Raw genomic sequence first — 21,559 nt, forward strand, 5'->3', positions numbered from 1 at the left:
TCCAACAGTGGAAATAACTCTAGAAGTTCGCACAGTTCTGTACTACCCCTGTTCTACTACTAATCTTAAAACTGCATCCAGCCCTAATGGTCTATTCACAGAAAGTGAACATTCTGCAAAAATACACATCACTTTGCATCCATTTCCTCTAGCCCTCCTCTGCTACAAACCCACCCAGTAGCCCCCTCCATTTCCTCACCTGGAACATGAACATAGCTAGTTTCTCATTGTAGTCCCACTGCTTCAAAGCTTGTTCCACCTCTTGGGGCACTGGCCCAGGGGGTGAACCACAGCCTTGCCCTGGGAGCTGTCTATAGAACTCCGCAATTTTCTGCAGCTGCTCTGACAGGTATTTGGTGATGATCTGTGTCCATTCTGAAGAAGAAGAAACAGGTTAGCAACAAGTGCTGTGGTAAACAGAAGCAGGAAAGAACCAGGCTGATGCACAGACAAAGAAAGAAAAGTAAGTACCACAGCATTAGCTTTGCTTGTGGCCTGGAGGTGGCAGGGAGGAAGAGGCATCCACAGGAATGGAGAACAATGGGGAAAATCTGTGTTTGGGGGGCAGGGTAACTTTGTACAAGAAAAGTTGGGAAGATTCCTCAATTGCAGCTGTTGAGAATCAGCAGGCAGAGAAGAAGAGGCTTTCTAGCAGGGAGCAGCGCTAGGCCAGCCTGGTTTCACATTCTCAGTAATCTGACAGACAGCAGAAACACTGGAAACACTTCAACTCTGCACTTTGTTCTTTTTCTTTTTCAGATTTCAGCGTAAAGCCATGATCAACGATTTTTTAAAATAATTGTTTTTTAAAAAAACTAACTGCATAAGAGACAATCTCCATACACAAAGTGACAGCACAATTACACTCTGCTGGGACAACGCAGATGGCAAAACAAGGACAAAATACGCAAGAACGTGAAATAAACACAGCAGTAGGTCAAGGGTCAGCAGTAGGACAAATACCCAAAGGAACAGGATAGTAAATGGAATAAACATATCTAACAAACAAATCAACCTCCAGAAACAGAGCTAAGAAGCCTGTGTAATTTTTATACCAAAGATAAACAAGGAGGGGAAAAAAAATATCGATGGACTTCAGCGGCTAACACTGCTTTTCAAAGGACTGTGGTCAGGGCCTGTAGTCACAGCCACACAAACCAGAACACAGCCAAGGGAGCTCTCCTAGACCACAGTAATCTGAGCAGGCCAGGATGCAAATGACGTTAGATATGGGATCCAGTAAGGCTTAATGAAATTCAAAACAAACAGGGACTACCATACCTGAATTCTCTAGGAAATGCACTTACTCACTTATGAAGCAGCTAATCAGTCAACACTAAATTATAATGTTTGCAGTCTTTGTAGAGTAAGGAAAAAACAGGTTATACAGCAGAGGAGCACAACAGAACTTAGCAGGGAGAAAGAAGAGGTAGGTTCTCAGGAAGTACTTGCAGCTGTTAAGACTTATTTTTCAACAGCATACTCTTACAGGTGGGCCCTGTTGTTTTAGACAGTTATGCACATCAGAGCACTAGGACTCATCAGCAGGAAACAAGTTCATACGGATTTCCAGGCTACCTCTTATTATTCAAGAGCAGGCTGAGAAGGAAACATCTGAGATGAACAAAACCAGTGTTCCAAACAAAGTGCTTACCAATGAAGGGATCAATGACATGACGCTTTTTCACCTTGGTTTCTGTGATGGCAGCATAATAGGCACAAGTCATTTTGATGAGCCAGGCTGCTCTCATTACTGGAACAGTGTATTTTGCCAAATAACCAAAGACCTCTTCCTTCTTGCTAAAGATGGGCACCTGTAACAGAATTGAGAGGGAAAATTGCAACCAAGGACTTACATGGGAATTATTCCAAAGCAACTGCACATGCTGTAGGTGCTGCAAGGTGTGAAAAAGGTAAAAAGGGAAAAGGTACTCTGTTGTTCTGTATCTCAAAAAACCTACTGCGAGAATTCACCTCTGGTCAGAAAGCAACAAGTACCAGAACTGCATTTCAGTATAAACAGAGACAAAACAAATCAAAAGACAGAAAACATCATTACACATCACTGTAAATCCACACCCTGAATCCTGCGAACAGCTTTGAGGACATCCTCCAGAGAGGATATAAACAACTACAAAAAAAGTACACACTAAGAACTGAGTCAGAAACACCGAGTATCTACTATACAGACTGAAGATCAGACTCTTCATTTTATGAACAAAAGAGTGGTGACAAAATTCTTCAAATACCATGAGTAGCCAACAGAAGACACTGAGAAACAGGGAACCAAGTACCATAGTAGGAAGGAATTCATTAATCCGAGATTCAAAATTCAAGATACATGGGAGGATACCAGTGAAATCACCAGACTGCACATATATAACCAGGAAGCAATAACAACACATCACAGGAAAAAGTACAGCTACAGGCCTCACTTCTGCAGGATACTACGGAGAGCAAAAGCATGCATGTGTTCACAGAGGACAGGTCCATTCAGTAGGTATCTCAAAGTCTGTGAAGTACGAAGAGTTCAATCACTTACTTGCTGTTTCTTACATTCTTCCCACTTATTCTCTGATGCCTCAAAGACACAGGCTACTTGGCTACCAACAGTCTCTGCTTTCATGTCTCTGTCCATGAAAACTGATGGAACTCATTGCAGAAAACTGGGGAAGACCTTGAAAGGTACAAGCTTTCACACTGACCTCAAGAAACTCGACAGCCAACATGCAAAGAAGGACACAAGGACTAAGTTTATAGAGACAGATTCTAGGAAAATCTTACTACTTTCTTTTCCTCCCCAAGAGTGACTCAGAACACCAAGGAGCAGACAAACTCCAGCTTCTAAACTATGTGTTCTGTTAACATTTCGCACCCGAGCGCTCTGGTTTTCCACCATGCATGTTAGATTCACGAGTTCTTGTTTATAAGCCCACCCTGACAGAGAGTCAGCTCCCCTTGCTACGAGGCCTCATAATATGGCAGATTAAGACCTTTCTTTCTTCTTTGATAATCTGTAGAATTCAGTGCTACCAGAGAAATATCTAGCTCTAGACCCCAGGGCACAGAAATGCTGTAGCCTGGCTGAGACCAAGCTATAATACACATACTCTTCTCACCTTAAAACCAGAAACGTGAGTCACTGAAACAGAAGTCTAGGATGATCTCCAGTAATTCTCACTATGACTTTCGAGAACTTGAAAAACCCTCCACAATACAAATGGTCCTAATCTAAAATAACAGACCAAAGGCAACAGTGGCAGCTCTTCTGAGAAACATCCAAAACTCAAAATAAATCAGTCGTATCATACAAGCCAAAAGACAAAGCTGAACACAAACTCCAAACAACAGATGAGGGACCAGTTCTTTGACAACTATAGCCAGTGCACTACATATCCTGGGTAAGTTCTTCAAGCTGAAAGCTTCAAAAGATGTAGAGAGAATAAACTTCTCCCAATAGTACAAACATTCTATTATACAAACACTTCAGAAACAAGCATAGCCTAAATGCTCTGCCCTGCCAGGCAGCCTCTGCTGTAACATACCTTCTTAGCAAGATGAGTGAGGGGCTTAGTTCCAGCCAGATCTGTGAACCAGTTGTTTATGGCACTCTGAGAACGTGCTGTCACCAGCCAGAAGTTATCCTTCTGATTCACCTGGGGCTTCCGTCTTCCAGTGTCAGGCAGTGTATTACACCGCAGCTTTTCTGCAATAATACTGCTAAAATTTGAACTGATCTAGAAAAAAAAAAAGAAAAAAAAAAGTTGAATTACATTTCACAGGTCAAAGATCTATTCTATGTGCTTAAAATCTCACTCATCATTCCTACCAGAAGTCTCATCAGTATCAACTTTTGAGACACAAAAAAACCTGCCAATAATTTCCTTTGTTATACTTGGAAAAAGGAACGCTTCTAGTCAACATATACAATAGCCAAGCAGGGACTCAAGTTGAGACAGACGTAACTCTGTATAAATACTTGTCAGAACAGACAGAAGGCTTCTCAGACATCGGCCAAGGAAAACAAACATACTGTGCTTATTGATTGCCTTCCGTCCCAGGTCATTACTAGTCCTCTTGCCAGGGAGGCCAGGAAGTTAACATCTTGATTTTAGAGACTGGAAAAATGGTGTTGAAGCCTGTTATGACCCATGTTTAAACTGCCAGATATTTCAAGAAATCTTACTTCTCTTCTACCACGACCATGATGTAACCAAACCAATAAGAAGTAGTTTCCTGCTTCTGGTATCCTAGTCTTCTGCTTTATTCATGGAATACAGGGAGTTTTAGATGCTGGTTTAACACAGACTGCAGACACAAACCTGTCGCTAAGATGTACAGAGCAAGACAAGAAACTGCTCTCTCAGGGGTAGGACACAGTTCCAAAAGTATGATGAACTTTGATTCTACAAGGACAGAGGGTTAGGTCCTGAAACACCCATCCTACAGCAAAGGAATGAGACCCAGTACTGCCCCTGGACCCTGCAGCCCGCTCGTACAGACATCAGGCCTTGCCAAACCCCCACACCATCCCGACCCTCTCACCTTCGCTGGGTTGAAATTAACATTTTTGGCACTGCCATGCTCATCCCCGGAGACCGCTGGCTGGTTATTGAAGCCTTGCTTGACGTTCAGAGCAGTCAGCTCATCCTGCAGGGGAAGGACGATCAACAGGGCCCGGCTACACGCCCGCAGCCCCTGACCCTGCCAGGCGCTTGGCCAGCGCGGGGCCAGAGCACGGCGCGGCCCGGCGGGCCCCAGCCGGCCTCCCCCAGGCCCTCGGTGCCAGGCAGCGCCCAGGCGGGTCCTGGGACATAGGAGCCGCGGGTCCCTCGGCCAGCGCCCCCCGGCCCAGGGTCCTGGGGAGAGCCAGCCCCCTCACCCAGCCGCCGCGGGGCGCAGGGCTCCCCACCCCCACGCCAGGCCCCCCGGGGGCTCCCAGCGCACCCCCGGGCCCTCCTCAGGGCCAGCCCCGGCACAGCGGCCCCGCACGCCAGGTGCCCCCACACACTCGGCCCCCGCACCTCCTTCTGCTTGGGGTCCTGCGGGTAGACGTCGGGCGGGCCGAGGCGCGGGCGCTTGAGCGGGCGGTGCTCGTAGCTGAGGACGCCGAAGGCCGCCATCCCGGGCCAGCCGGCGGACAGAGGCGGCCGGGCCACAACAAGGGCCGCCCGCGCCTGCGCCCTGCGCCGGGGCCGCCCGAGCGTTGCCGGAGAGGCCCGACCGCCGCGCCGCTGTCACGGGCGTCGCCGAGGGGAGCCGGAGCGTCCCGAAGCCTGGCCGAGGAAGACCGAAGAATCCCGAGTGCCGCCGGGGAGGGCCCGAGTCTGAAACGAGCGGAGGCGGAAAGTGTCGAAGATGGACGGGGCGGCCCGAGGGGCGGGTGGCGCCCCCTGGCGGAGGAGCTGCGCTGGGCTGAGGTCACACGACCGCCCCCCACCGCCGGCTAGCTTCGTCATTAGCCTTGGGGGCCCGCAGCGCCCCCCTCCGCTGCCACTGATACCGCCCCGTGCGCCCCACGGCCACCATCCCCCCGGCCATACCCCCACTGCTGTGCCCTGGCCATCCCCCCTGTCGTTAACCTTCACAATCACCTCCCGTCACTGCCCCCGTGAGGCCCTTTGTGACCCCTCAGCTGCCCTTGGCGCTGCCCCAGTGGTGCCCAGTCCTGCCCAGTTCTCAGGGACCCAGCCCAGGACACCCGTGGTTGGGCCGTGGGTTGGGAGCCCCACGCTGGGCCTGCTGCTGGGGGGCAGCCCTATGGGGGTGGGCCCGGGTGAGGCGGGCGGTGGGCCCCAGAGGGGTTAGCCATGGGGCCTGGGCAGGAAGGATGGTGGGGCCCGGTGGGACGAGCTGTGGGGCCCTGCTGGGGTGGGCCGTGGGACCTCGCTGGGCGCAGCCGTAGGTGGGTCCCTCGGTGGCGGGTGCTGTGGGGCAGGAAGCGGCGTGGGTGCGGAAGCCGGCAGCCGTGCGCAGTGGGCTGCGCGCTAAGGCTGTTTGCACGCGTCCCACGGCTCACCCCGCCATGGCAGGTCCCGGCACCTTCGTCGTGCCCATCCTCCTCCTCCTCTGCAGGCTGGGGCCCTACCTTGCTGCTGCCCACAGCCCCCCAGGTAAGGAGGCACGTGGGCCCTGGGGGAGGGCAAGAGGCCCACAGTGCCCTGTGGCTGGTGAGGCCGGGGGGGATGTCGCTCCACAGTGGTGGCGGGTGAGGAGGACAGGACGTGGCGTGGAGGTGTAGTGGGCCGGCGAGCCACTGGGGCATGCACCGGAGACCCCGTGACCCCCCAGTGGACCCCAGGACCCCCAGCAACTACATGGCCCCTTGCAGTGGGGCTTCTGGGAGAGCTGGGCTGTGTCAGGAAACCCCGTTGGGTGCCCCTACTCCCACCCCGGCGCTAGAGCATCACTGGCACCACCACCCCCATGGCTATCAGCCCTGCAGCTCTCCTGGCCCGATGGCTCCTGGCCTGATGGCTGTACTGGCCCCACAGCTCCCAGCCCCACAGCTCTGCTGGCCCTGAGGCTGCCAGCCTAGCAGGTGGTGCTGCCAGGAGGGACCCTGGCCACGGGTGTCCCCCCTGGCGGGCCAGGGCGGGGGGCAGCAGCAGGATGCGATGCACAGATCCTATCAGCCCTGCGCATCAGAGCTGCACCAGCTGTACTTTCCATCCCAGTCACGTCAGCAGTGCCGTGCGCAAGCAGGGGATGGGACAGGGCACAGCGGATACTCTTTCCACCCAGCACCCTCACCCCAGCCGTTGTTTTCCAAGAAAAGATCCACTTCTTGGTTGGCTGTCAGTAAAATACCAGCTTTCCATGGAAATGCAGCCCTTCTGTATCCCTGGGCTTCCTGGGCTGCTGGGAAGGTGCTCTCCATTTTCGCATGCAGAAACAGTTCAAGCACAGCACCTGCTCACTCCATCTTGTTACATTACAAGCCAGGAAAGCCTGGCTCTGGCTTTTTCCTGCCTCTGCAGCACTAGCTGATGCATTTAGACTTCAGAAGGGACCAGGTGTCCCATTGTCTGATTTTTAGGGGGAAAAGTTCCATTTTCTGGGAGCCTCCAGGGCAGCTGTTATCTGCCAGCAGCTGGTTTGGCACTTGCCAGGGCTCTGTGTGGCATCTTGGTCCATCGGAGATGTTTGTCCCACAGCGAGCCATGCCCACAGCCATGTGATAACTGATGCAGGGACCAGCACCACCCCGGTGGTCCTGCAGCCCCCAGCCAGCCCAGGATGTGGCCTCTGACTGTGTGGGCAGGATCAGGGTTGGCACAGCACAGCGGAAGGAGGGGGAAGAGGAGCCAGCATGGGTACCTGGAGCAGCTGCTCAGCCTCCAGGGGCTTGGCAGTGTTTCCTGCAGAGATCAACCCTCTGGGCTCAGCCCCTGGCCCTGTGGTGGAGGAGCTCTGCAGTGGGAAGCACAGCCCAGCATAGCACCCATCACCCAGCCACAGGGACACATGGGCACCTGCAAGCACCCAGAAGGGTAACAGCAAGATGAATTTAGCCAGGATGTCTATCAGGCAAAAATCCTGGAAAATCCCCAGTTTTCTTATGGGATAAGCAAAATGGGTTGGCAGGGAGGGGTTTCTGTCCTGTCCCACAATGCCATGAGCTGCAAACAGAAGCCACAGGGTGACTAAGGGGATCACATGGAGGAACCAGGGCAAAACAGCACATCTGGAGTAAGAGGAGCTAATGGCATGGGTGCAGGACAGACAGCTGCTTGGCTGGCAGTCCTTTGGAGGAAGATGTGGGGCTGCCAGCAGCCCAGGCATCACTGACACAGCGTGTGTGAACGGGGCGGAGGGAGACTGGCATTGCAGGCAGGCTGCATTGCAGCTCCACCAGGAAGAGCTGGGCTTGTTTGGCTCACATGAAGGAAAGCTGACAGGGGTGTGCAGGGACTCCTGGCACGTGTCGTGTAGCCCATCCGTGGGCCCTGGTGCAGCTGCCTACCACCACAATGCCTGTGTCTGTCTCTTGCAGGAGTGGAGTGTGTCCTCTTCAATGAGGACTACATGACCTGCAAGTGGGGGAGCAGAGAGACGCTAATGGCCAACTACTCCCTCTACTACTGGTAGGTGCCTCTTCCCTACAGCCAGTCCCACAGCAGGGTGTCCAGCAGTGGGTCCCTGCACGGGAGGCTCTTGCCAGCATTGCTGGTCTCAGCATCGGCCTGCTCCTCTTCCCTGAGCTCAGCATGGGGGAGGCTCTGTCTCTGGGGCAAGCAGGAAGGGATGTTCTGGGGAGAGGGCTCCTGGGGCAGGTTTGGGGTGTGCGGGGTCTTGGAGAGCCCCAGTAACCTGCTGCTGCACAGGTACGAGAACAGGTCCCCTGTGGTAGAGTGCAAGCGCTACCTGCAGGACCAGGACATCAATGTTGGCTGCTACTTCAACCAGAGTGAGATCATCCAGTTCCAGCCTTTCCGTGTCCTTGTCAATGCTAGCCTTGGCGGCAGGACCCTGGAGATCCGAAGTGAGCGCATGGACCTGCAGGACCTGGGTATGGAGTGGTGCAGGGCACCCATTCTCTGTGGAGCTGCTGTGGGGCAGGAGCAGGGCTGTCAGTCCCTAGGGCTGCTCCATCACACCCCAGGTGGCAGCAGGGCCACCAGGGCACGGGGGACAGCACTCACTGGGCATCACCTGTGCCTTGCAGTGAAACCAGAGGCACCTGTCAACCTGACAATCCGCAACATGAGCAGCAACCAGCTGCAGCTGAGCTGGACCTCCCTGTACCCCAAAGCCCAGTGCCTGGAGCACGCTGTCAAGTACAAGAGCAACAAGGACACCAGCTGGACGGTGAGAGTCCCCTGGATGCAGCACCCCAGTGGTTGTGTCCAGGGACAAGCTGTGCGCCAGCCTCCATGGCAGTGCTGGCCCTCATCACATGGCCCATGTCTCTCTGCAGGAGCACCGGGTGAAAGGAGACATCTTCTCCTTCCCCAGTGTGGACTACGAGAAGTACTACACCTTCTATGTGCGTAGCAAGATCAACAGTTACTGCGGCAACACCAAGCTCTGGAGTGAGTGGAGCATCCCCGTGGTCTGGGGCAGCAACTCCACCAGCAAGGGTAGGTCCTGTGGGCTGTGGTGGGATGGGACAGGCTGGGGCATGGTGGGGCTCAGCAGGCAAGGGGTGGCCAGCAAGCAGAAAACTGGCCCAAGGCAGCGGCTGTAGGGGGGAGACCCATCCAGGTGCCTGGGGCACAGGCAATGGCAGCGGCCCTTGTGTCCTTTGCACTTCTGCAAGGCAAACACGCACTGCCAGCAGGACCTGCTGGCTTTTGCCAGTGTTTCTTAGCTCTGGAGAGCTGCTCTGGCGGGGCTGGTCCAGGACAGGGTCACCAGCCAGTTGTGGTGACAAAGTGACATGGCTTGAGGACAGGCCCCTTCTCCATCCTCCAGTCCCAGCTGAGCCCTGCCATGGATGATGCCGAGCTCCCATGGCCACCCACAAAGGGCCACTGGCATGGTGCACTGGTCAGGGGTCCATGTCACCCCGGCTCTTTCCAGGCATGGCGGAGGACCAGCTACACTGGTCCTGGATCCATACGGTTTTGATCCCCATTGCCTCCTGCCTGATCTTGTTGGTCCTTGTCATCCTACTGGTGCGCATGGAAAGGTGAGCATGGGGGGCTGGTGTGGGGCAGCAGCACTGGGGCCTTTCCCCTCTGACATGTCTCTTATGCGCAGGGTGTGGGTCATCCTCATGCCCCGAATCCCCAATCCTAGTAAGAACTTCGATGAGCTCTTCATCACCCACAATGGCAACTTCCAGGTAAGGCGGCTGTGGGCAGCCCTGCCCTGGGCTCACCCCCGGCCCTGCAGGGTTGGGACTGGGCTGGGTGGTGGCTCCTCTCACCCTGCTTTGCTCTCTGGAGGAATGGGCTGGAGTCCCCAAAGACATCTTGGAGAGCTTCAAGCCCAACTACAGCGAGAACATCTGCTATGTGAGTGAGCTGCCCCCCAAGGAGAGCTACGAGCCCCTCTGGGAAAGCAGCAAACACCCACCACCAGTGACGCCAGGGGCTGTGGCCACCCCCCATGAGCATAGCCCCTACAAGAACAGCTACATGGGAGTGTGATGCACTCCTGCACCCCTGCACCCCACATGCTCTGCACCACCGCTGCCTGAAACCTCACCACCCCACATGCCTCGCTTCTTGCTCCCACCCTGTCTCCACCAAATGCCTGGGACCCCCAGCCCTGCTCCCTGCCACGGCCACACTTGGACCCCCATGACACAGCAGCTGTACTGCACTGCAGGGTGCTGGGTGCACTTGCAGGGCGCTAGGTGAGCGCAGTGTGCTGGGTGCACTGCCCACTGCACTCCGTGCTCAGGGCAGCGCAATGGGTGCAGGAGGCAGTGCATCGGGGGCAGTGGGTAGTCCCCTGGGTGCACTATTTTTTGCACTGGGTGCTCTGTGTGATGCATTGGGTGCACTGCACAGTGTGCCAGCACCTGCCCTGTCCTTGGGGTTGTCCAGGAGAGCAGAGTGACATCTCACCATGAGCCCTCCTGCATGCAGGATCCCTCACGGGGTTGCTGCGGTGAAGCAGAGGGGAGGGCTGATGGGCTCCCACACTGCTCTCCTGTGGGCCGCCACACTGAGTGTCCTGGACCTGCTGGGGGCTTGCCGAGCCACCCTCCCTGCTCCGAAGTGCCTGCAAGCACACCCAGGGATGTACCCCAGGGAGGGGGCAGGCGAGGGGGCAGCTGTGGCCAAGCAGGCAGGAGCCACTGGATAACTGATGGGGATGCCAGGGCTGAGGAGCACGAAGGGCCAGAGGGGCCAAGCCACCATGTCACCCCTGGCCTTGAGGGCTGCTGCCCCAGGGCACCAGGTGAGCCCCTGTCAAACGCCGAGGCCTCGCCTGTCCTTCGCCTGTGCTTCAGGTTTGCTGCTGCAATAAAACTCTGCTGCACTGGGGGCTTGGCCAGGCTTTTCTTGCAGGGTCTAGGGGTACCACCAGCAGAGCCCCCACCCACCTCTGACCTCGCAAAAGCTGTGAGGCTGGGTCCAGCCCCACCATCCCACCCCCATGGTCCTGGGCTCACAGCAGCAGCATGTTCAGCTACTTCAAGGATGGGGCTGAGTCCCCTCCTGGCCATCCGGGTGCGTGCTGCCTGGGCACGGGGGAGACACACCATGGCCTCACCAGGCAGTGGGCTCAGCTTCTGGGCTGTGCGGCCGCTGCCAGGGCCAGCTGCTGCTCTCAGCCACCACCGCTCTCTGCAGATGACCAGAACTTCCTGGCCAACACCAACTGCACCATCCTGTGGCTGCTCTCCTACCCGAGAAGGATGGTGGGGGTACTTGACACCAGTGAGCCCTGGCTGCAGGGCTGCAGCTCCCCCCCACCCAGCCTTGGCAGCAGCACTGGTGCTTTGTCCCATCTCCAGTGGGATGCCACACAGGCTCCCTGTGACATGGACGCAGTGGTGAGGTGGGGAGTCCTCAGCTTGCCATGCTGGCAGCCCGCACCCCTGCTCCCTGGCTTTTCCAGATGTCATCATCCCCACACCCGAGGTGCTGTTCCAGGTGAGCAGCCTGGGTAAGAAGGCTAGTGGGTTCCTCCGGGCATGTGCCACCTACTGTGTGTGCAGGGTGGCGTTTGGGGTGCCTGGTAGGTGCTCAGGCAAGTGGAGCCCCCAGCCCCTGGGAGTCCTGCCAGTGCATGGAGTGGTGGGGCAGGAGTGAGGAGGGGCACACTGTGCTGGTCCTTCACACCCCTGCTGGAGCACCCTGGCCCAGTGCTGACAGGTGGGCAAGGGGACAGGGATGTGGAGCAGCTGGGTGGGCGGGCACAGGTGTGGGGGCCTGGCACTGGGGCCAGGGACTGCCACGGAGTTTGTGGCCCCACCTCTGGTGGCCCAGGCCCTGCAGCTGCTGCAGGGCCAGTGCTTGTTCAGGAGGCAGAGGTGCCCAGAGGTGTCAGAGGAGTGGGGTGCCTGACAGGGAGACAACGCCCTGCATGGTGCAAGGCCAAGGGGCGGTGGTAAGGGGCTGCTGGTGGCCCCCAAGGTTGGCCAGCATTGCCTTGCCCACCTTCACCAAGGCCACCTCTGCCCTGGGGACAGGGGGACACCGTCAGCCACAGGCCTGCCCTGCCCAGGGGACCTTCCCACCCCTGCAGCATCCAGCATCTCACAGCCCCATGGCTCACGGCAGGAGCTGCCCCATCCCCATGTCTGCCATCCCCACACCCCCTGCCCTTCTGTGCCAGGTGCCAGGACCCTTATGACCCACTTCGCTGTCCCACTGCCTGCCATCCCCACACGCCTTCAGCCTCACGGCCTGCTGCCCTGTCCTTCACCCCCCAAGCTCCATCCCACCATCCCCGTGACCACATCCTTGTGCCTTGTTGTCCCCGCAGCCCCTCAGCCTCCCACCGCAGCCCCCAGCATGCTGCCTCGCGGTGCCGAGGAAGGTGTCAGGGCGAGGCTCAGGCAGAGTGGGGACAGAGGGGACCCGGCACAAGGTGGCTTCACCCTCCAGAGCACGGCCAGTGCTGGGCCGGTGGCGCAGGCGGTGCTGAGGCTCTGTAAGGGCTGGGGCCATCGATGGGGCCAGGTAGGGCCCGGCTGAGGGGCGACAGCCACGGGAGGGGACGAGGACGGCGACAAGGGGACAGCCAGCCGCCCCCGGACCCACAGCGCCACCCCGTGGCGGGCAGGTTCGGGCCCGCCCCCTGCCCCAGGTGGGCGGGGCCTCAGCTTGACGGACGGGTAACTTTTCACCCCCGGCCACGTGGTGCGCTGGGCTCCCGCCCCTTCGCGGCAGGCTGGGGCGTGTTAAATGAGGCCACGCCCCCTCGCAGCAGTGATTGGCGGAGGCGGAGCCGCGGGCACGCCCCCCCGCAGCTCGGGCTGCCGCGGTGCCCGGCTCAGCGCTGCCGGCGGGCAGGACGGGGCGGGCAGGACCGGCGCCGGTCACCGGCACTGCACGGCACGGCGTTGCACGGCACGGCGCGGGCTCACCATGATCGTGTGTCCTCAGAGCGTGGAGCACCCTCGAGGAAGCCGGTGCCAGCGGCTGCCGGGGCAGGTAGGACCCGCCCCGCCGCCACCGGAGCCCGTACCGGAGCACCGGGTCCGGCCCTGCTCGCCGCCACCGGGCCGGCTGCGACAATAGCAGGCGGGGGCATTCCCGCCGGCGGTGCGCAGGGCCGCGCTCTCCCGATGCGGTGGCCGGCGTCCCGGTACCGGCACTGGTGCCGGTGCAGCGGCGCCGTCCCCGTTCCCTTTGTGCGGGATGCGGGAGGCGCCGTGCCTCCATCACTGCCAATCAAACTTGTTTTTCTCTCTCCGCCTGCATTGCCCGCGCCGCGCACCGGGGGCGCTGCCGCCGCCGCCGCCCGCACAATGGGGCCCCGGTTACCGGCTGCCGGCACCGGGCCCGGTACCGCTGTAGGGACTCCTGCCGCGGGCACTAGTACTTCCCCTGTCCCCTCGAGAAACGGGGCGGGGGATCGGGCCAGAAGTGCGCGGCCGCGGCCCCGGCGAGCATCACCGGCGGAGTCACCGGTACCGGCGGAGCCGCGGTCTCGCCTCGGGGGGGGTTGGAGCCCCGGGGGCTGGCGGGGCTCACACTGCAGAGTCTTGCCCGGCCGGTCGCGGGGCGAGGCGGGGTCTCCCAGCCCCTCTCCCGCGGCTCCCGGCGCTGCCCGGGCTTGTTCCCGGTCGCAGGGTGCAGGACCGGCTGGGCTCCCCCAGCCTCCTGCCTGCTTTACATGCAAACTGCTGCCCGGCGATTGGCTGCCCGGGCAGCGCCGGGCATCGTTCCCCCGGCAGCACCTGCCCGGCAAGGGAGGGGGTGAGGCTGGCGGTGGGTATGGGTTCGGGGTACCTTTTGGGGTTCAGGGGGCTTGAACACACGAAAGCCCCCCCCCCGCTCCCCAGGAGAGAGGCTGTAGGAGGGGGTGATGCTCCCACCACCCAGGGCTGCAAGTGGGCATAGGGGAGGAGGAGGAGGAGGAGGGTTATGGCTAGGGTGGGTGAGGAAGGTAACGCTGGGGGCGATGCAAGAGGCTGGGGAAGCAAGGCTCGGGGAGATGCGGCTGGTGGTGCCAGCAGGAGAGACCCTGGGCTGAGCTGGTGCCGTGGGCAGCAGGCAGGAGAGCTTAGCCGGGGGACCGGGGACCTTCCTTTCATCCTCCCAAGCCATGTCTGCCTGGTTGCTTGCTCCATCATCACCTGGACAAGCAGAACAAGGAGAGCTGGTGGCCCCAGAGGCTGAGCCATGGGCTAGTCACACAGCTCCTCGCTGGGAACTACCTTCACCCGGGGGAGCCGAAGGGCCCCCGGCTCCTCCACCTCTGCCCACCAGAAGGGGAAGACCAGTGGCTGTAGCCCTGTGGGTGTCCTCGGGGCAGCTCATTCCCTGAGCACAGGGACTTTGGGGGTACTTTTGCAGGTCACTTCTGCTTTGCACCTTCTCCTGTGGGACAGAGAAGCTGGTGTTCTTCATCCCTCCCCACTTTAATTTGGGCTTCGGGGTCTTTTTTGGACTACTTTGACCAAAAGTGAAGAGGAAGCTCCAAATGGCATCAAGTAAATCTCTTGACCCTGACTGATGGTGTGTTTTTCAGAAGTGCAGGACAGTAGAAAATAGCCTGAGCTGCTTCCTCTGCTGCCTCTGTGGGTGCAACTGCTCCGTGCTGCTTCACAGCTCAGGCCCCTCTCTGTCCCTCTCACCCTGGCGTGCTCTGCTCTGTCCCCGTGGCTTTGCCATCCTTGCCGGTGCTGCTCCGACCTTCTGGGTTGCTTTATGGCAGCACACTGAGTTGCTGTAGAAGTCAAGGCCTGATGTGGCTCTGATTAGTGAGATAGCTGCTGGCAAGGCACAGGGCATCAGGGCTCCTGGTCAGGGCTCCGAGGGCTGTGTGTGTGTCCTGGCAAGTGGTGACAACCCAGGGTCATGGTGGAGCAGGGGCTGGTTTGCAGATGTGTTCCGGGTTTGCTGTTGTGCCACTGTGGTCACTGTGCCCCAGTCACCAGCCTTCGGGTAACTGCACCAGAGAAACAGGTGGGAGGAAGACGACAGCGGTGTCAGTGTGGCCAGTTGCTCCCAGGGGAGATTTTGGTTAGAGCTCAGGATGGGATGTGCACCCTCTGCATCTGAGGGCACTGCCTGGGCTCCTGCGCAGGAGCCGAGACTTTCTGTGTGATAAGGGTTAGCACCAGCTGCGCCCAAGCCTTGGTGCAGGTGGGCTGCAGGTGCAGACCCGCTGTTGGGTATGAGGTGTGGCAACGGGGCCGCTGGGGCTCAGCAGCTGCCTGGGCACCTTTTGTACATCCCTGCCCTCAGCTCCGACCACCCTCTTAGGAGAGACTGGGGTGGCATGGCTTGGGGCTGTGCTTGACTGGGGCCCCAGTGCAGGGCTGGGGCGGGCACTGCTGGAGGTGTATGGACACCCCTTGCTGCGTTGCCTGTCGGTGTTTTCACTGGTGGGCGCACTCAGTGTCAGCTGTGCCACGCACCCGTGTGCTGTGGAACCTGCTCCCACACTGTCTCCTTGAGCAGCACGTGGGGAGACTTCTGCGCCCCTCCATGTGCTCCCAAATGTGTGGCAGGTGGCAGGACATTGCTTGTCCCATGGCCTGCTGCAGCAGGAGCCCAGCATCAGCTCAGTTGGCTCGACGGCTCTCCCCCTGTCCCACTGCTAGATGGGTGGGCTGGGTGCTGGTGGTGCAGGGGCCTGGCATTGAGGCTGATGGGTTGGTCCATTCTGGGGAGGTCTTTTGTCTGTCATGTTTCTCCTGCTCCAGCCTTGCATTTGCCCCTAAGGCTGCAAGGAAGCATCCCTCCTAGTTTGCCCTTCGCTTCTGCCCACCAGGCAGTGCCCTCTCCGAGGCAGAGACCAACCTGTGTTTCTTGTAGCCTGTCCTCCCACTAGCAGTGACCCTGCTGAGCTCTGAGCTCTGCCCAGCTCCCCAGCCCGAGCCCTCTGTGGTGGCTTCTGACCTGGTGGTGTCCCTCTGGGAGCACCAAACCAGGAGAAGGGATTCCAGCCCTTTGCAAAGCCTGGGCTTGGCTGCGGTGGGATGCTGCAGCAGGGGCTGCTCTGGGGAGAGCTAAGCAAAGCGTGTTCCCCACAGGTAGTGAAGATGTCTGGCAGTGACCCCGAGCGCCCTCAGTTCCTCTTTGTGAAGGTGCTGGCGAGCCGGGGGCGGCTGGAGGCAGTGACCCAGCAGATGGGTTACCACCCGCAGTACCTCGACAGCTTCCTCAAGACTCAGCACTACCTGATGCACATGGACGGCCCGCTGCCCTTCGACTGCCGGCACTACATTGCCATCATGGTGAGCCCCACTGGGAGCTGCTGGAGGGAATGGGGAGCTCTGCTCAGCCCCATGGGGCTCCCTGCTCTCGCCCCAGCATCCAGCCTGTGCTGCGGGCTTCTCTGCAGGGGCCAAACCCCTGATGTCCTGGAGGTTGGGCGAGAGGTGGGTGTGGGGTCCCAGGACACCTGTGTCACCAGTGCAGGGGATGCTGACGTGCTGCTTTTGCAGGCAGCTGCCCGGCACCAGTGCCGGTACCTGGTGAACCTGCACGTGCTGCAGTTCCTGCGGGCAGGGGGCGATCCCCAGTGGCTGCGCGGCCTCGACTTCATCCCCCCCAAACTCCGCAACCTCAATGAGATCAACAAGATCCTGGCACACCGGCCATGGCTCATCACCAAGGAGCACATTGAGGTATTGGGGAGGGGGCTACCAGCCAGAGACCAGGGTGGTGCTGAGGACAGCAGCATCCCCAGGGGTTGCCAGCACCCTGCCCACCTGCTTGCATTGCATCACTGGTCTGTCCATGTCCTGCAGAAGCTGCTGAAAATCAGCGAGTGGAGCTGGTCACTGGCAGAGCTTGTGCACGCCGTTGTCCTCCTGGCACATTGCCATGCACTTGCCAGCTTTGTCTTCGGCTGTGGCTGCGAGCAGGATGAAGGGCCAGGGGGCCGAGGCTCAATGAAGCCCTTGTCACCCGGGAACCAGTGCTTCTGTGACACCACCGCGGGCAATGGCTACAGCCAGGAGCTGCTGCGCATCAACCGCAAGCGGGTGAGCCCCTGAGGGTGGGTCCACAGGGGGATGTGGGACACAGCTGGGACCACTGCGCTCACCCCTGAGCCTGTGTCTGTGCAGTCCCTGGACTCCTGCATGGAGCTGGATTCCCTCCGGGAACGCATGCAGCGGATCCATGTGGAGACCGAGGGGAGGGAGGAGACGAGGATGCTGCAGCAGGACCGAGAGGAAGGTGAGGGGCAAGGAGCGGAGGTGGGTGTGCAAGGTGGGAGTTCATATGGCATCCCTGGGTTGCTCCCCCATGTCGATACTTACATTTTCCATGATGTATCGTTCGGAGAGGGGCTCCTGGGATGCTGGCACGGGGGAAGAAGGCAGTGGCACTTCCCAAAGACACACAGCAAGGCCCAGCTTTGGGTGCTTGCTGCGGCTGGGAACAGGGCAGCTGAGCATCACTCTGACCCATCTGTGGGGCTCTCCCCTCTCGCAGATACCGACGGGGAAGTCACCGGTGCCACCAACCTTGCATGCTACATGCAGGACCCTGACTTTGGATACCAGGACTTTGCTCGGCGCGACGAGGATCAGACGCAGGTATTCAGAGTCCAGGTGAGGTTCCTGCTCTCTCGGCAGGCAGCAGCCCGGGCTGCCACCTCTCCTCTCTGCTCCTGGTGGGGAGTGGACGGTTGTGGGGGTGCCCGTGCAGCTGGGATGTGGCGCAGCTGCTTTTGCAAAATGCCTGAGCAGCGAAGCGAAGCTCTGAGAGAGGGGAGCTGCCCCACTAGGGCTGGGGAGAGGGAAGCGACTGGTGACTTCTGTCCCCAGGGGCTGCTAATTTCTTCACATTGCCCTCATGGAGGCAAGGGTTAAAATCGCTCAGAAGCTGCCTGGTGAGGGATGTTGTGGTTTGTGGCAGAGCCACCCCTAGAGCGAGTTCTGCTGTGTCCTGAGGTCTCAGACCTTCTTCCTAGGAACATGCCCTGGGCTCCTTTTTGCAGTTGCGAAAGCCTCTTGCTGTGCCAACAGGATTACTCCTGGGAAGACCATGGCTTCTCGCTGGTCAACCGGCTCTACTCTGACATCGGGCATCTCTTGGATGAGAAGTTTCGGATGGTGGATGGTCTGCAAAGCAGCGCCATGGCCAAGAGGCAGGGCTGTGAACCCTCCGTCTTCAAGCGGGGCATCTGGAACTACATCCACTGCATGTTTGGCATTAGGTAGGGAAACCATCCTCATGGTCCAGAGGAGAAAACTGAGCTGACCCAGGTGGGAGGAGGGTAGGGCACTCGGGCTGTCTTGTAGATGGGCTTGGAAAAGAGACAGAGGTGAAATGCCTGCCTGGATGTTGGGCCAGGCAGGGAAGAGGTACTCGGCTTCTCTGGCCAGGGCAGGGTGCTTTGGGGACGGCACTTTGGTGCCTGGTGGCCACGGCCAGGTGTACCCCTGCCCCTGCGCCATGTCCTGGGCAGACTACAGGCAAGATGCTGCCGGTGACTCGTCCTTGTTGTCCCCGCAGGTACGATGACTACGACTACGCAGAAGTGAATCAGCTCCTGGAGCGAATGCTCAAAGTTTACATTAAAACTGTAACCTGCTACCCAGAGAAGACAAACCCAGAAATGTTTGACAGGTTCTGGAAGCAGTTCAAGCACAGTGAAAAGGTGGGACAGCTGGCCCCTGGCCCTGACAGGCTGCAGTGGGGCTGGGAATGGGCAGGAGCTACAGGCTGGGGTGCTTCAGGGGGTGCATAGGAAACCTTTGAGCCACCAAACCAGTCCAAGGCTGGGGGCGGGGAATGGAAACTGGCTGTTTGTAAGGAGCTGGGCTTAGTGTGGCATGGGGCGGGCTGCCTGCAGTGTGATGAGCACAGGGGCCACTGGCAGTGCTGGGATCTCCAAGGCCGTTACCTCATCGGTGAGTGCCTCCAGGTGAGCTCTGGGTCCAGCTGTAACTCTCAGGAGAAGCTGCTGTGGGTGGCAGGGACTGTGTGGTGCCAGCCCAGCGTGCTGGTGCCAAGCGCGCTGGGGACTCCCCAGCACGTGGCTGTGGGAGGCAGCCACAGCCCGCAGGACTGGGAGCAGGGAGAAAGGGCAGCTGCCCTGCGCTGGAAACATTGGTGATCTTTTGTCCCATGCTAAAAGACTCGCTAGCCTGGGTGAGCACTTGCTTGCACTGCTGTCCACAGCACACTGCAGCTGCCTGAACCTCTCTTACTTCTCCCTTAGGTCCACGTGAACCTGCTCATCCTGGAAGCCCGAATGCAGGCAGAGCTGCTGTATGCATTGCAAGCCATCACCCAGTACATGATCTCCTAAACGGTGGGGAGCTGTGTTGCGGCAGGGCCGGGCAGCAGCCTCTCTCCCTGGACTTGTGTGTGACCTGTCATGCTGGGATGGACAGCGAGGGATTACTCAATTTAGTTTACTTGACTGTCTTGTTCCTTTTTCCCCCCTCCCCCCGCCTTGTGGGGCTCGCTGAGTGGCCCCGTTACGTGCAATTACCAAACTGTGAGGCAAGTCCGTGCTGCTGAGATGTCGGTGTGATGCTGGAGACTTGAACATGTCCAAGGAGGACTGCCAAAGATGCGGAGGGAGAGGGAGGTGGGAGGGGACCAGGGCCAGTTTAGAGGGATGCTCCCCCCCCCGAGCAGAAGCTCCTCACCCGGGTGCTGCCGGGGTCTCGGCCGCTGCGGGGAGGGCAGAGGGGAGAGCTGGCTTCCTTCCCTGGCTGCGCCAGCTGCCCTGCTCGCCAGCCGCCCCGCGGTGCCTGGCCTCGCTGGGGTGATGCATCCTGCGGGCAGCTTGCGGGTGCGTTGCAATGTCCTGAGTTGCGTGGCCAGGCAGGGAGGGGGGTGGGCTGCCAGCGAGGGCCCTTCCCCAGCCTGGGACGAGGAGGGGATGCACTTGGCTGCCTACACGTCCTGCCCTTTTAGATCTATGTGCCAAACCCCTCTGGGCTGGACAAGAGATGACCCAGGTGAACTCCAAACTGTGAAGTTCTTGCTGGCAGGGTGCCCTAGTGCTCTGCCTTCTCTGACAGCAGGGCGAGGAGGTCTCTGGCAGCGTTCAGGCTCTGGAGGTTTCCGCAGGTGGCTTTGGGCAGTCCTCAGGGAGCTTGCCCCGAAGCCTCTCCTCTGCCTCCCATAAACAAGGGGCAGGAGGAACAAGGGAGGCTTCCTGAGTTAAGGTGGCTTGTATCTTATCTTCTTGCCACCACGAGAGGGCTAAGGTCCTGTGTCCGGTCACTTGCTGCTTAACAGCATGGTGGAGGAGCCTGTGGTCCGTGCAGGTGAGCTACAGGAAGCCTCTTGATCTTGGGCTGGGGGGACTCCCTGGGCTGTCCCCATTCTGAACAGGGACAGCCCACGCACCAGCCTTGCCCTCTGCCCGGTGGGCAGGAGCATGCACCACTGGTCCACCCATCCTAGGGCTGCTCCCAGCCCATGCCGCAGCCCCTGGCTGGGGAGGTACGAGGGATCCAGTACAGGATCCAGAGCAGCCACAAAAGGGGAATGAGGCCACCTGTGATAAGTGGGAGCCTGAAGCAAGAGCAGCTGTTGAGTCAGCCCAGTGCACGCTGCTTCAGTCGACCTGTTTACTGCGTAAATGTACAGGGAGAAAACCTTGTGTATGGAAGCTACAGAAAAAGCCTATTTTTGCTATAAATATATTACGTTTGACATGGATGCGTGCTTTATTTCTGCCAGATGTTGGGAAGGGATCCAAACTTACACAGCTGCTCTGAAGGCAGGACAGTGGTGCCTGGCTGACTGCAGCCCCAGCATGGCTCCAGCTCCAGGAAACCCGATGTTCCCAGCCATGGCAGGGTCCTGGGCTGACAACTCTGGTCCAGGGCCAGCAGCTGGTTACTATGGCTGGACCTGTCCTGTTCAGCTCAACTACATCCTCTTCCCATACTCAGATGAGTAACGCCCACAGTGTTGCATATTCAAGAGGAAGAGGGAGAAAGAAGGTTTTCAAGGGGCTGTGGTGCTCCAGCAAGGAGGGTGCTGGAGGCCTTTCCCCTGCCAGGTACCTGGCCACAGGTGGGTGAGGTGTGGGTGCTGCTTCTGCAGCTAAGGAAGAAGCATTTTGTTTGCACTCACTCAGTGAGCACCGCCAAAACCCAGGACCAGCTCTTTTCCTGCAGGCTGGGGGAACCTGCGCTGGGGCTGGACCAGCTTGTACTGGGCCAGGCTGGTGACCAGGCAGTAAAATGCCAGGACAACAGGTGCTGGGCAGTACTGGCTAAGTCAGTACCGGTGCCAGGACAGCAGCACCAGTGCCCGAATGACTGGTGCTGGGACAGCTGCCACCAGGCTTGGCTTGAGAGTAGTGGGAGAGGCACTGCTGTACCATCATTTAGCCCCAGCGAAGGCTGGGCACAGACCGGAGCAGCTGGGTGTCCTGCTCACCGTCAGGTGCAGCACTCCGATTAACCGTAGCAGCCCAGCTGCCTGCCAGTCCTTTTGCCAGCCTTTCCCCTGTGAAAGCAGCTCTGTTCCCTGCAGGGCTGGGACGATCC

General features: G+C 58.9%; 3 protein-coding genes across 7 annotated transcripts in view; 2 read left to right on the plus strand and 1 right to left on the minus strand.

Moving 5' to 3' along the window:
- Positions 1 to 5,290, minus strand: part of MED12 (mediator complex subunit 12) — a 36,478-nt gene extending 31,188 nt beyond the window's left edge. For 2 of the 4 annotated variants that reach the window (XM_040614020.1, XM_040614018.1), the window contains exons 1-5: positions 5,025 to 5,290; positions 4,546 to 4,650; positions 3,546 to 3,737; positions 1,655 to 1,814; positions 200 to 375 (exon numbers count right to left, since the gene is read on the minus strand). In XM_040614020.1, coding sequence (XP_040469954.1) covers positions 200 to 375; positions 1,655 to 1,814; positions 3,546 to 3,737; positions 4,546 to 4,650; positions 5,025 to 5,123 — 732 coding nt within the window. In that variant the 5' untranslated portion in view covers positions 5,124 to 5,290. The remainder of the gene's footprint in view (positions 1 to 199; positions 376 to 1,654; positions 1,815 to 3,545; positions 3,738 to 4,545; positions 4,651 to 5,024) is intronic. The other 2 variants (XM_040614019.1, XM_040614022.1) reach the window with 1 other exon arrangement.
- A 655-nt stretch (positions 5,291 to 5,945) lies between these two features.
- On the plus strand, positions 5,946 to 10,943 carry IL2RG (interleukin 2 receptor subunit gamma). Its single transcript, XM_040614760.1, has 8 exons — positions 5,946 to 6,113; positions 7,997 to 8,087; positions 8,328 to 8,512; positions 8,669 to 8,811; positions 8,921 to 9,083; positions 9,526 to 9,634; positions 9,706 to 9,790; positions 9,894 to 10,943. The coding sequence occupies exons 1-8, from the start codon at positions 6,026 to 6,028 to the stop codon at positions 10,095 to 10,097; spliced, it is 1,068 nt and encodes a 355-aa protein (XP_040470694.1). The 5' UTR covers positions 5,946 to 6,025; the 3' UTR covers positions 10,098 to 10,943.
- Positions 10,944 to 12,865: 1,922 nt separating this feature from the next.
- LOC121097588 (sestrin-3-like) lies at positions 12,866 to 20,720 on the plus strand. Of its 2 annotated transcripts, none has more exons than XM_040614714.1 (9): positions 12,866 to 13,061; positions 16,115 to 16,318; positions 16,529 to 16,711; positions 16,835 to 17,071; positions 17,156 to 17,267; positions 17,526 to 17,644; positions 18,062 to 18,252; positions 18,552 to 18,696; positions 19,261 to 20,720. In XM_040614714.1, the coding sequence occupies exons 1-9, from the start codon at positions 12,996 to 12,998 to the stop codon at positions 19,348 to 19,350; spliced, it is 1,347 nt and encodes a 448-aa protein (XP_040470648.1). In that variant the 5' UTR covers positions 12,866 to 12,995; the 3' UTR covers positions 19,351 to 20,720. The 2 variants fall into 2 exon arrangements, with proteins under 2 accessions (XP_040470648.1, XP_040470649.1); XM_040614715.1 differs by having other exon boundaries at positions 17,526 to 17,629.
- Positions 20,721 to 21,559: the final 839 nt, after the last annotated feature.

This window comes from Falco naumanni, chromosome 14 (genome assembly GCF_017639655.2).
Source record: "Falco naumanni isolate bFalNau1 chromosome 14, bFalNau1.pat, whole genome shotgun sequence".
Lineage (NCBI taxonomy): Eukaryota > Metazoa > Chordata > Aves > Falconiformes > Falconidae > Falco > Falco naumanni.